The sequence below is a fragment of the Cucumis sativus genome, chromosome 3, assembly GCF_000004075.3.
Source record: "Cucumis sativus cultivar 9930 chromosome 3, Cucumber_9930_V3, whole genome shotgun sequence".
In the NCBI taxonomy this organism is placed as follows: Eukaryota; Viridiplantae; Streptophyta; class Magnoliopsida; order Cucurbitales; family Cucurbitaceae; genus Cucumis; species Cucumis sativus.
In genome coordinates, this window is record NC_026657.2 from 30,461,817 (window position 1) to 30,476,028 (window position 14,212).

At 35.1% G+C, this 14,212-nt stretch overlaps 1 protein-coding gene across 1 annotated transcript; it reads left to right on the forward strand.

The window, feature by feature from the left end:
• Positions 1–3,184: 3,184 nt before the first annotated feature.
• On the forward strand, positions 3,185–14,212 carry LOC101222935 (transcriptional activator DEMETER). Its single transcript, XM_011653686.2, has 20 exons — positions 3,185–3,801; positions 4,214–4,846; positions 5,284–6,972; positions 7,069–7,461; positions 8,413–8,503; positions 8,599–9,958; positions 10,047–10,126; positions 10,256–10,340; positions 10,423–10,514; positions 10,894–10,962; positions 11,085–11,121; positions 11,203–11,285; positions 11,557–12,030; positions 12,218–12,254; positions 12,361–12,424; positions 12,561–12,700; positions 12,801–12,866; positions 12,946–13,060; positions 13,127–13,165; positions 13,485–14,212. The coding sequence occupies exons 2-20, from the start codon at positions 4,324–4,326 to the stop codon at positions 13,601–13,603; spliced, it is 5,556 nt and encodes a 1,851-aa protein (XP_011651988.1). The 5' UTR covers positions 3,185–3,801; positions 4,214–4,323; the 3' UTR covers positions 13,604–14,212.

The window sequence follows — 14,212 nt, forward strand, 5'->3', positions numbered from 1 at the left end:
GATGTCGTAGCTCGTTCTATTATTATTATTTTGCATATTCCACTCTTTCATTCTACTAATATGAAAACATACTGTAATTTCACTGCAGGTATGAAATGAGTAATTTATTCACCTCCAATCAAATGGTTACATGCATAAAACTCTAAATATATTTAAGGTTTTTAAGTTGACTTCTCCATTGAGTGTGGAAAATTCCAAAGTATAAAAAATGTTCCAATTAGAATCCAACTTCCTTGTATTAAAAAAATTAAATTACACCAGAGATCTTCAACCTAATAACTCAATTTAATTTTAACTCAACTCAATTTACCATTTCAAATGTCAACTTAAATCAAATTAACTCTAGATTTTAAAATTCAAATTCATGATTAAGCTCAAAACAATTTTCTATTTCAAACATCAATTTATAATTAAAAAATGTTTTTAAATTAATTAACAAAATTATTAAAAATATATTTAAATATAACAAAATATCACAATATTAATAATTAAAATAAAATAAGTTAACTCGGAAGTTTCTTAGAAAAATCTTTAAATCGTTATAAGAAGGTAGTTTGTGGGTCCCACGAATCCATTTAGTAAAAGAAGATATTATTTTAGTAATTCTTCTTTTTTTTTTCTTTTTCCTTTTTGGTTTGTAGGACACAAAAAGGTCTTTATAATTTTGCGTGTCCTATCTTATCCAAATTACATGCCCACATCTTATACTAAAATATCATGTGAATCAAATCATATTTAATGCTTCTCAGACAAAAATACATATAATATTACAAACCATATATTAATTTTCTATCTAAATAAATACATCTTAATATAATTCTAAATATTTTTAACAGTTCTTTTTTTTAAAATAAAAGATAAGAGAAGTATTTAATAAGTTTGATTCAATTTTTAAATCATTACTTTTCTTTTTAAAAGTTAGGCAATTTGTCTTTTTAAATCACCCTCTCTCAATCATTCATTTTAACTTTTGCATCAATTTCATACCCTATATATTAATTGATGATTCATTAAACACATGAAAACATACTTTTTCTTTTTTTTAACAAATATTTGAAGTAAGAAAAATACTTATCAAACCAAGAACCAACATGAGTATAACTCAACTGACACATGTATGTTGATATGAATAAGAAGTCTTGAGTTCAAATCCTCACTCTAACATTTATTACAATACCTTTGCAAAAAAAAAAAATTATCTTTAATTTTAACATTTAAATTGATAAAGGTGATTCAATTTTATTCGCATTATATATCTTTACCTAAAAAATCGTATTATCATTTAGTTCAATTGAGACAAGAAAAAATATAACCTAAAGTGACTCAATTTAATATTTTATGAAAGAACCAAAACTAAAGTTTAATACTTAAAAAGTTAATTAATTGAACTTACATAAATTCAATTGTAACCCAAAAAAATCTAGATCCAATTTGATAAGTTAACACATCCATAAAAAAGAAAAGGGATATCAACCTATCTACTCATGTTCTTGAGGTTTAAATGTGACTGGAAAATGAGAAAGTAAAAGTGCAAGAAATATATCACATGTGTAATGAATAATGGTAAATTAAGGTTAATAACATTCTTGTCTCAACACATCTATAAAAACTTGTTAAAATTTTGAAATGTGGAATAATTTAGTTTTCAATAAATAAATAACAATTTAATTTATATGGACCTATCATAAATAATAAATAAAATTTGGTGATGTGTAAATATTATGTTATTTAAAATAATTTCTTTATACTACGAGTGTTTAGATTATCTATCGAAAAAAATGTTTTTTAAAAATACATTCAAAATTTAAACACTTACATTTGGCTAGAATTTTTTAAAGTATATTTCAAATTTAGTTAGAAGTGTTTTCTTTAAAATGGATCAACATCATTTTGTAAAAATGCACCTTGAAAATTGACTGAACTCTTCACTTTTTTTAGAATAATTTATTTTTCAAATTTAAACACTTCAAAAGATAATCTGAACACTAAATTGAGCTATTTATAAAAGTTTATATTTTATTAATGATCGACATCTATCCTTAATAGAATACAAAATTTTGTTATATGAAATCAATATTTTTAACAATTTTGCGTTTACAATCATTTTGATGCTAAGTCACCAGTGACAAAATCCTATAAAACTTAATAAAAAAGAATTAAACATAGAAGTCAATGCTATCCTATGTTATTATGTAATAAAAGTTAGGACATTAAACTTTAATAAATTTCAAAATAAAAGAATTGATTGATTATAAAATAGAGACTAAATTATAAGTATCTATTATTACATGAGTAAAAAAACTAACTCATGGTTTAGTTCCACACTCACTCTTCAACCATAATAATTATCAACCCAACTTTTAAACTCACCAAAAAAAAGTGTTTATTAACCTAATTTAACAACCCTGGTGGATTTTTGGCAGATAAGACAAAGAGGTGTGGCCAATGCAACGAGAGGGTCGAAAAATTAAAGGCGGCCATGCAGTGTCCTTTGTTATCTAACTACACGTGTCCATCATGAACAAGAGAAGCACGCAGTTTGTGGTGATCTGTAGGGTCAAGTTATCACATCTTCAAGAAGAGAGGGAGGAATTGAATTAAAATGTAAAATAGATTAAAAGAAGGATAAATTATAAGATTCCCTCGGGGTCAAGACTAACGGAGGAGGTATTCACGGACGGCATGGCACCGTTAGCTGATGAAACGGGTTTGTTTTGTTTGGCCGCCGTGTTCAACCAGGTTGCCGTTAAATACTACGGTTAACACGCTCTCCCCCCAATTCCTCAAAAAAGTTTAACATAAAAAATTTCTTTATTTTCTGTTAATTTTATTTCGGTAAAATGTGTTTTAACTAATTAAAGATTATGTCTGAAAGAAAAGTTTGGAAATTAATTTGTTTTTGGTGATTTTAAAGGTAATAAATGAACAAAAATATTTAGTAAATATTTTAACTCTGTTGTTTACAATAATTTTTAAAAAATTTATCATTTTTATTATAAATTTAAAACTAAAAAAGATAAATTAAAAAATTAAAAAAGAAAGTAAAAATAATTATCAAACAATTTATATTTTAGTGGATGAAATTTTAAAAATAAACTTTGATAGTTGAGTTACTTCTAACGAAAATATGACGTAGATATAATAGTCACATGTATAAAGATATTTTTAAAAAATATATAATATTTAAATGTATCTTAAGTTACACTCATCTTTTAAAAAATTTCAGTTGTGGTAGTTAAAGTACATGCAGGCCATGCATGCACTCAAGTATCGCTCAAAATTAAAATCTTCTTCCTTTTTAACCACTTTCTCATTCCCTTCCCCTCCCCGAGCAAGGTTTGCAGGTGCCACGTCCATTTTCAATGAACATCTCCACCACCGCCGTCGTCCTCTTTTCTCTTCACTCCCCCTCGCTCTTTTCCCATCCATTTTCAATTCTGTCCATCTCTCTTTCTTCCTTCTATTAATTTTTCTTTTTCCTCTTAGAAAAAATCACTTCAAGTCATCATCTTCTCTTCACTTATGCCAGTTATCCCAAATCCAGAACAACGGGGGATCTAAATGATTCTTCAAAAAATAGGCCTTTTTGTTGATTAGAAGGCATACAACAAAGTTTAGGAGGAAGGTGTGGAAACAATGATACAGTTCGCCGGACCGAGGTGGCGGCAATATAATCCGACAACAGAGGAAATGAGATAAGGGAAAAAGAGTATTAGGGAGGGTTGAAGAAAGATAGAGATTTATTGGCCTTCCGGTGAGTGGTAACAACTCAGATCTTGCCGACATTGACTCAGTCCTCCGGTAACTATTCCCCTGAAATTATGCTAATTTTTCAGCTTAATTAATTTTGTGATGGAAGGGAAGGGGATAATTTTATGGCTTGTTAGGGTTTTTTTTCCATCTTCCTCTTCTATTCCAATGATCATTGAAGCTAAAGACTGGGTTGTTCTCTACTTTCATCTACTTTCCCCCATTTTTGAAAGCTGGGTGTTTATGCTGCCATGAAAGAGCAGCAGGGTTTTACAAGGGAGATCTTTAATTCAGATGGGCTTTTAATTGTTGAGTATAATTTTGTACTAAATTTCAGCTACGATCTGTTTGAGCTGAAACATAAAACTAGTTTTTTTTCCTCTTTTTTTGGGGGGGGCGAGTGGGGGTTTCACAGATACTCCATGAATTTTCTAAATTTATCGCGTTTTCTCACCGTGAACAGAGAATTAGATTAAGAAACGAAGGCGTACCTTTGCAAGGAAAGGAAGCTGGGATTTCTGGAACAAGAGGGCAAAAATCGGCTCTTCTGCTTGAGTGGTGGAAACCAATCAAATGGATTCCGGCCAACCTGAGGGAAATAAGGCCGATGTCCAAGGTAGTTCTTGGATTCCAGCGACACCCATGAAGCCCATTCTACCAAAACCGCCGCTGCAGCCACTGATCTATGCAAGGATGGACCGGAATCAGCCACGACCATACTGGTTGGGACCAGAGAGACTGTTCTCAAATTCTGACAAGGAGGCTGAGACTAGCAGTGGAGTTGCATGTTACGGTGGAGCTAATTCCATGACAGCTAATGGTTCTAACGACTGGGAAGCAGCTCAGGCTAGGCAGTTTCAAGTGGCCTGTAACGATAATGGAACAGTGACGATACATTCCATGGATGCACTAGGCGGCATTCCATTTTTGCAGCTAATGGCTTTGGCAGATGCGGCTTCTATTGTGGGTGCTGATGCTGCATTGGGTGGAAATGCAAGCGACTTGTTCGATTCTGGCTCCAGCTATCAAATTGAATTGGAGTCTAGCTCTATGAAGGATCGTCTCAGTGGCAGCTGCATACCTGAAGCAAAAGAGTGTAAGTCCAGCTAATTTAAATAAAGTTAATTGCACTTTAGATTCTTAAATGTGGTATAATTGATAATGCTCTATTAACATTTAGTGCAAGAATCGTTAGAAAAAATACGAGCTGATGTGTTAAAAGCAGCACTATAGTATTAAAAGTATTGCTCTTTGGGGAAATTGAGACAATCTAATAGAAAAGGGAATTAGTACGAGAAAACTGATTGAAAATGGAGAATTATTCATGGCTTTATTTCCCATTTTTGTTTCCTGTGAAGTTCTGGCTTTATTTTTTGGCTGCTGCCACATGCTTTAATTAGTTTAATATTTCTTCTGCCTACGTTATGTGAAGAAAAAAGTTCTAATGGGTTCCTATAATAACTAATGTGACAAATCTCTTGAAGTCCATCGTTGTTGACATCCATTGTTCTGAAATTATTTCCAAATTTACAGATGAAACATCTGACCATGGCAGCCAGCATGCCCATGACCTCAATTTTCCATCGAGGACAGAGTCGGATGCAGCTGGTATTAGAGTAACCTCCCAATTTGCCCCTCTTACACCAGACATGGGCAAGATTAAATATACCGAAAGAGGGATGGAACTACAGCAGATACCAACTGAGAACAGCCAAGATGAGAGAGAACTGAACCATAACTGTAATACTTCAATAACGGTTGATGGTGAAAACCTGAGACAAAATCAAGAACTTCTTGAACCTGCAATGCACTCAACAATTAATTGTACCCCAGATGGAAAGGAAGGCAAGAACGATGGTGACCTTAATAAAACACCAGCATCAAGACAGAGAAGGAGAAAACATAGGCCTAAGGTCATAGTCGAAGGAAAGACTAACAGAACAAAACAAAATTTGAAGACACCTAGTTCCAATCCAAGTGTGAGAAAGCGTGTCAGGAAAAGTGGACTTGCTAAGCCTTCAGCAACTCCCTCAATAGAAGTAACAGGTGAAACCTCAGAACAAGAAATAGTCAAGCATAGAAGAAAGTCATGCAGAAGAGCCATAACTTTTGATTCACAGGCCCAAACGAGAGATGAATCCCTCGATTTAGGGCCATTGGAACAAGGTTCACTCACACAAAACATTCAATCAACTACAGGACTAGAGGAAGTGAGGATTGAAGAGGTAGGCTCTTCCACTGATCCAAATTGGTCCATGAATCAAATGCTGAAAAAATACGAGTCTCTATCTGAGAAAGAAGCCCCACCCACCGAACTTTCAGCTGAAAATGATTCTTCTGAGCAGACACAGCCTTCAAAAAGCCAAAAGGAGAACGATACAGAACAAAATGGTAAAGTGATTTCCAGTTCTGATAAAGAAAACACAGTTGAGACCATCCTAAATGATGAGAATCATTCATTACCAGGAAACTCACATGGTCTTATCTTCTGCAAGAACCCACCATTGACATCAATAGAGCAAGCAACTTGTTGCCTTAGGAAACGTCCTCGGGCCATCAAACAAGCACATACTGGAAGCATAAATTTAACAGGAGCCCATTATAATACATTATCTGCATATCAGTCGATGTCCTGGATGCATTTTCCCCACATTTACAAAAAAAAAAGAACTGAGAAGGGGCAGAACCCTATTCCCTCAAGTGCATTTGCTACGGCTACAAATTTCACAAGGCCAGAAAGTGCATGCTCTTTCAATGACCCCCAAAGAGATCACGTGGTATCAAAATTCAACACCTGGATACCTGGTCCTCAGTTTAATATTTGTAAAAGTAAAACTGTAGCTGGGCATGAAGGAAACAATCTTCAGGATAAGTTGCAAACATGTGGAGGAATCGTGGGCTTGGGTCAGACTGGGAGAACAAAAAAGAAACCTAGAACAGCCAAACGACTTTCTAGCTCGGCTCGTCCAGAAAGAATTAGTCATTGGGAGAAGCAGCCAATATATCCTACTAATCACCCTCCCCCAGCAGGTTCTGCAAAAAATATCAATACATCGGGAACATGTATAAATGGACTATTCGAGATAATGCATGCAACTGTGGCAAAGAAGAAAAGAACAAAGAAGAAACCTTCAAACTCAGCACTTCTCAATATAAATAAAGATCTTCAGGACCGCAGATTTGTATCCTTCAGTCCCTGGCAATTCTTTCCCAAGACATTAGGTACCAAAATTGAAAGTTTCTTTATCAATGCTGAAGATGTTTACCCATTTAAAGATTTTTTTTCTTACTTTTTACCCCTTTCCTTTATCTATACAGGCACTGATTCAGAACATGGTAATCAAATATGCTTTATTGATCTCATAGCTGAACAATTAAAGCATTTAGACATCAACAAGGAAAGCAACAATTTGGGATATAGAGAGCAAGCACTTATACCCTATAACATGCAAAATCAGGAGCACAATGCTATTGTCGTTTATGGAAGAGATGGAACTATTGTACCATTTAATCCTATAAAGAAACGACGGCCACGACCGAAAGTCGAGCTTGATGAAGAGACTGGTAGAGTATGGAAGCTTCTGATGGGAAATATAAATAGTAAAGGCATTGATGGAACAGATGAAGAAAATATCAAATGGTGGGAAGAAGAGAGGAAGGTGTTTCAAGGACGAGCAGATTCATTTATTGCTCGGATGCATCTTGTTCAAGGTACAAAATAAACTATCCAATTTTTAACCCACTGCTACCAAAGAGTTACTTCTAGAATTCCATGTACATCAAATAAATAACAAAATTCAGTGAAGTTCATTAGACAATTGGGTTTAAGAGTTCTGGAGTATGAAGTTAATTCAGCAAAACGACCTTACTTGAGCAAAATATGTTCTATAGGTTGTACAACTGTGTCGTTGAGTTCTAAGAAGACATTGATGCAGTAAAATCAATCTATATGAGAAACGAGGGAAAGAAACAGCAACAAGAGGGTTTATAGAACAATAACACCTTTGGCATACCTTCTTGTAGAAATTAAACAAGAAAAATCAAATTCCTAGGCTTAGGACATGTTCCAGGGTGAAGATGATGTGGTTAAAATTATTTTTGACATTTTCAAAATCACATCAAAATATGTTGTTCAACATTCAAAATCGATTTTCATATCAAAGTTGATTTCAATGGTTAAAAACATGTTTTGATGTGATGTCTCGGTGCACCACCTAATCCCCACTGGTTCCCTCTTTTAAGCTTCTTTATTACTCTCATTGTATAATTCTCTTGTACTATGAGTTTTTATTAATAAAGAATGTCTCCATTCCAAAAAAAGAAAAGGTAAAAAACATGTGTCAGAATGATTTTTAACAAATAACAAAAGTGACTTTAACTAGTTTAAAATCACTCCCAAACATGTCTTTAGAAGCCTAGTGCTTCTGCATACCTCTTGTATATCCCTTTTTGGAACAGATCTGCTTAAACAGTAAATTAAGTTCTTAGGCTTAGAAGTCAAGTGCTTCTCTACATATGTATGTATTTGTCGGCAATGTGCTCCATAAAAACACAAATGAAAATTTAACTTGCACGATTAGTCTAGGCCTAGTAGTTGGCATCCTTACTATAGCAACTATTTTGCTGATCTGTCTAAGCAGTAACTTGACATCATTTCTCCAGGAGATAGGCGTTTCTCTCAATGGAAGGGATCAGTCGTGGACTCTGTGGTTGGAGTATTCCTAACTCAGAATGTCTCAGATCACCTTTCTAGGTAAGCTAGATTGTTAAATGGTGTGAGCTAAAAAGTGTAATTCAAAGTAATCTCCATTTTCACCCTTTTTTATTAAATCCTCCTGATGTTTGCAGTTCTGCCTTCATGTCTCTTGCTGCACGCTTTCCTCCTAAGTCAAAGTGTCGCCAAGCATCATGCTCTCAAGAGCCAATTATAGAATTAGATGAGCCCGAAGAAGCATGCATGTTCAATTTAGAGGATAGCATGAAATTGAACAAACAGATAATACATCAGCAAATAAGTGAAGAGGACTTGTTGATGAAAGATGAAATGGAAAAAGGTGAAGGACGAATAATTGTTGAAAACAATGAATCGTCTGGAAGTAATGTAGAGGATGGGAGCTCAAACAAAGAACCAGAAAAGAAAAGTTTTAGTTCATCTCATAACATTCTTGAGACATGTAGCAATTCTGTGGGAGAAATATCATTGACTGAAACCAGCTCAATGCAAGCATGTCTCTCCGGAGAGAAAGAAACGTATGATTCATTTTCATCTCAAGACTGTTTGGATTCATCAATTCCTCAAACCAATGAGAGTGTTGAACCATCCTCGGAAGGAAACTCAGAAGATCTACCAAGCTGGTCCACAGAGGCACACATTGACTCTTCATCAGAGGAGCTTACTCAGATGACTGGACTAAATACTTTAAATGCTAATTTTACCATTGATACTTGCGTTGAACAGTCAGAAAATACCATCACCAACAAATTAGTAGAAAATAAGTGTGACAATAGAATAGATGACACTTCCCAACCAGTTGATCCTGAAATATCCTTAAAAAATTCTGTTTATCATTTGAGTGGTTACCAAACGCAGCAAAACCAGACCTCAAAATCATTGGAGGTTGACTGCTGTCAGACAAGCAATGGAGTTCAAACTTCTAATGATTGCCAAAACAAGGACGAACAATTTCATACTGAACAAAGTACACTGACTGTAGAATCTGACAATCATGCTATTGTTGAGATGGAGCTCATAGTAGATATCGTTGAAGCACCATCGTCAAGTAGTGAATTAAGCATCAATGCAAAGGAGCCATGTTTGACCTTACAGTCTCAAAGCAGTGTGATTGAAGACCCTCAAAATGTGGAGTCACCAGCAGAATGTACAAATACTGTGCATGAAATTCCACCAAATGCTACAGAAATAGCAACAAAGCCAAATCCAAAGGAGTGTAATCTACTTAGTAATGAGTTTAAAGAGTTGAAACCTGCCTCTTCAAGATCTCAGAGTAAGCAAGTTGCAAAGGAAAAAGATAACATTAATTGGGACAACTTACGAAAACGGACAGAAACCAATGGAAAGACACGGCAGAGAACTGAAGATACGATGGATTCATTGGATTGGGAGGCTATAAGATGTGCAGATGTGAATGAGATTGCACATGCCATCAGAGAACGGGGCATGAACAACATGCTTGCTGAACGAATCAAGGTATCATTATCTCGTTAATTTCATACATGATCTAAAATTCTAATCAGTCCCTAGCACTAGCTGAGTACTGTATGAGTAATTTGTACAGGATTTTCTAAACCGTCTGGTGAAAGATCATGGGAGCATTGATCTCGAATGGTTAAGAGATGTGGAACCAGACCAGGCAAAGTAAGATTACTTGAGAACTTAAATATCAAATTCTTGAAAATGCTATCTTCTACACTAGAGAATATATTGCATCCACCAAAATTGCATGATTTGTCCATTGGGTTTTACACGCAAATGTAAAATATGCAGAGAATATCTACTAAGCATAAGAGGATTGGGACTGAAAAGTGTGGAGTGTGTGCGACTTCTTACTCTCCATCATCTTGCCTTTCCAGTAAGTCCAAATGAAGCATCAACATGAAATCAGATAGATCATATATATGTGTATATGTGATTATCACTTGGACCTTCAACAGGTTGATACAAATGTTGGGCGTATAGCTGTACGACTAGGATGGGTACCTCTTCAACCACTACCAGAGTCCCTACAGTTGCATCTTCTAGAATTGTGAGTATGACAAGTCTATATGTTAGCAAAATCCATACTTCTTTACCATATAAAAATATGTCAAGAAAATATTCAGACATCCATCTTCCAATATTAAATGTTTAAAAATTTAAACAAGGACAATCTTTTAGTTAATATACTTTGATTGATTAACGGTATAAATTATTTCCAATTGTATCGCTGCAATATATAAATATATATATATATATATATATATTAAACAAGTATAACTGCAATATAAACATAGCTTATCAATAATTTGCATGAAAAACAGAAAATTCAACAATCAATTTTCATGATGGTATAGAAACACTAGAACACTATCTGGGGAAGGAAGAATAATATCACTCTTTGAACGTTTTCTTGCTCCCCCTCAAAGGTACCCTGTGCTGGAGTCAATCCAAAAGTATCTATGGCCTCGGCTTTGCAAGCTTGACCAAAGAACACTGTGAGCATGTTTTCCACTTGTAGGCCTAGAAATGGATGCATTTTATTATTTTTATCATTTTGTTGTCGTAATTAAGGGAATCCAAACTAATTGCCCACCAATTGGCTATATATCGGATGCAGGTATGAGCTGCACTACCAAATGATTACATTTGGAAAGGTAGTTTTACTTGGAAATTTGAAATTTTGGTTATGGCATAAGCCAACTTATATACGATCTTGACAGGAATGTATGGTGCAGGTCTTTTGTACCAAAAGCAAACCAAATTGTAATGCTTGTCCAATGAGAGGAGAATGTAGGCATTTTGCAAGCGCATTTGCAAGGTCTGGCCATCAGTTCATGCAGTCTTTCTTTCCCAATCTCTTTTTCTTTATTTCCTATCTTTTTTTACAAGAGTATGTGCGTATAAGCAACGTGATTTAGGCCCCAACTAATAGCAACTATTTTGAGTTCAATTCTTTTAGAATGTCACTAATCACATGTCAAGGGCACAGATACTTTAAAGCTTAATTCCTGCAGCAATTCTCATAAAGACAGCAATCTTTAATTATGGATAAGTGGGGTAACTAATAGACATGCTTCTTACATATCCAGTGCAAGGCTCGGCCTTCCAGCACCAGAAGATAAAAGAATAGTCAGTACTACTGAGTGCAGAGAACCAGACAATAACCAACCCAGAACAATTGACCAACCAATGCTGTCTCTCCCTCCATCGACAATATCATCTGTAGAGATCAAGCCATCAGAAAGCCATCAATCTGATGGTAAGACTACAGCTGGTGCATGTGTACCCATTATTGAAGAACCAGCAACACCAGAGCAAGAAACCGCCACCCAAGATGCAATAATCGACATTGAGGATGCCTTCTACGAAGACCCTGATGAAATTCCTACAATAAAACTAAACATTGAGGAGTTCTCACAGAACTTGCAGAACTACGTTCAAAAGAATATGGAACTTCAAGAAGGTGACATGTCAAAAGCCTTAATTGCATTAACCCCAGAAGCCGCATCAATTCCCACGCCCAAACTAAAAAATGTCAGCCGGCTGCGAACAGAGCATCAAGTGTAAGCAAAACATTTGCTACCCTTACTCATCAAGATCTTTCGCATTTCCAAATAGATGGCACTACATGATATAATTTAATGGTTCAGAAATTGTTTGCCCATTGTATGTCCAACGTCAACGGCTATAGCTATCACATTTCAAATAAAATTTCTTACTTGCATGCTAATTTTTTTTCCCCTTTTGCAGCTATGAACTTCCAGATAACCACCCTCTTCTTGAGAAGGTGAGTGATTCTTGCATCTAAAGAATTAACAATTTTACTTTCTTTTGGAGAGTTTTTCATTTATGGGGAATGTGGAGAATTATGACCGTGTGGTAATTCTTATCAGTTGAAGTTGGATAGAAGAGAGCCAGATGATCCTTCCTCATACCTTTTGGCTATATGGACACCAGGTAGATGTATCTCCAAAACATTACAAATCTCTATCTAATTAAAGGACAGAAGTCTAAACTAAAATTCGAAGTATTAGTTTTTGAAGTATGTTTGCTCATGAATTCTGTAATAAATTATATTTTTTATGCTACCCAGGTGAAACAGCAAATTCCATCCAACTACCAGAAAAAAGATGCAGTAGTCAAGAACACCATCAATTGTGTTGTGAGGAGGAGTGCCTCTCGTGCAACAGTGTCAGAGAAGCCAACTCCTTCATGGTTCGAGGGACTCTTTTGGTGAGATATTGTCTTGTCAACTACGTTGTTATGCTCAAATATACTTAGTATACCGAATCCTGATAAATACTTAATACACCGCCCCCTCTTAAAAAAACAGATACCATGTCGAACAGCAATGAGAGGAAGCTTTCCGCTGAATGGCACTTACTTTCAAGTCAATGAGGTAAAGTTAAACGGGATATGTACTGTCTTTGTTCTTCAACGCTTAGTGCCACAACTTACTATAAATATTTTATTTGTAGGTGTTTGCAGATCACGAATCAAGCCTCAACCCAATAGATGTTCCAAGGGACTGGATATGGAATCTACCTAGACGCACAGTGTATTTTGGGACCTCCATACCAACAATATTCAAAGGTTCCTCATAGAACATATACCTCTTATTGTGTGATTGATTAAATAATAACAGTTCTTGTCCACCAGGTTTATCAACACAAGGCATCCAACACTGTTTCTGGAGAGGTACCTATTCTTAAATTACTATTTTCCTATCATTTATATGCGCCATTGAGAAAAATGTTTGCTATGTGTGTGTGTGTGTGTGTCTGTGTATGTATATGTATGTATGTGTGATTGCAGATGACATAAGAACAGGTGTAACATTTACAAACAATGTTAAAAATGTGAGAATAATGGTAACAGACTAACAGTTAAACAAAATTTGATTTACTGGCCCTGTGTTTGCACCAACCAATGACTTCGAGTAAACATTAAACGATCATCATAAATCTCTCAACCTTATCATTCTCTACTTTCACTCAAATGTATTCACAACATGCAGGATTCGTCTGTGTAAGAGGTTTTGATCAAAAAACAAGAGCACCCCGACCATTGATGGCTAGGCTTCATTTTCCAGCCAGCAAATTGAACAGAGGAAGAGGCAAAACAGAGGATCAATAAGAGAGCGAGGAGATGAAGCCCAAACCAGGACAGCCCAAATAACATAGCAGTAAGAAAAGAACATTTGGTAAGACAGCTTCCAACCCGTCACAAATAAGTTAATATCCATTGTAAATTCCTGTTTGACACGTGATTAACAGCATTAGAATTAGTCATTTCAAGCTCAAGTCTGAATCACTCATAAAAAAAAACTAGCGTCCGACACTAGCCATGAGATGCTTATTAATTTCTCTATCCAAGATGTGAGATGCCAGTTGCATACCAGCAAACGGAAGATTACAGCACGTCAAACTAGCGATCATCAGAAATTTAGCTGAGTGTTGAGAAGAAAGTCGTGTTTTTTTTTTTTTCAGTCAGATAAATTATTAGAGACAGAGATGGGCGTAGAGATGCAAAAGACAAGAGTATCAAATTTGGAGGCAGTGTTTAGTGGCTTGTCGGTGTGAAACAAAATATGACTCCTGTGTGAATCCGAAAGTTAGGAGGTAGTTTGGGAGCTGTATAGAAGAATATATATATATCTAGATATAGAAATTTGAAAATGCATTTAAAAACAAACTTTTGAGTAATTTTATGTTTGAAAATACTATTCTACAATTTCGAGGAAAA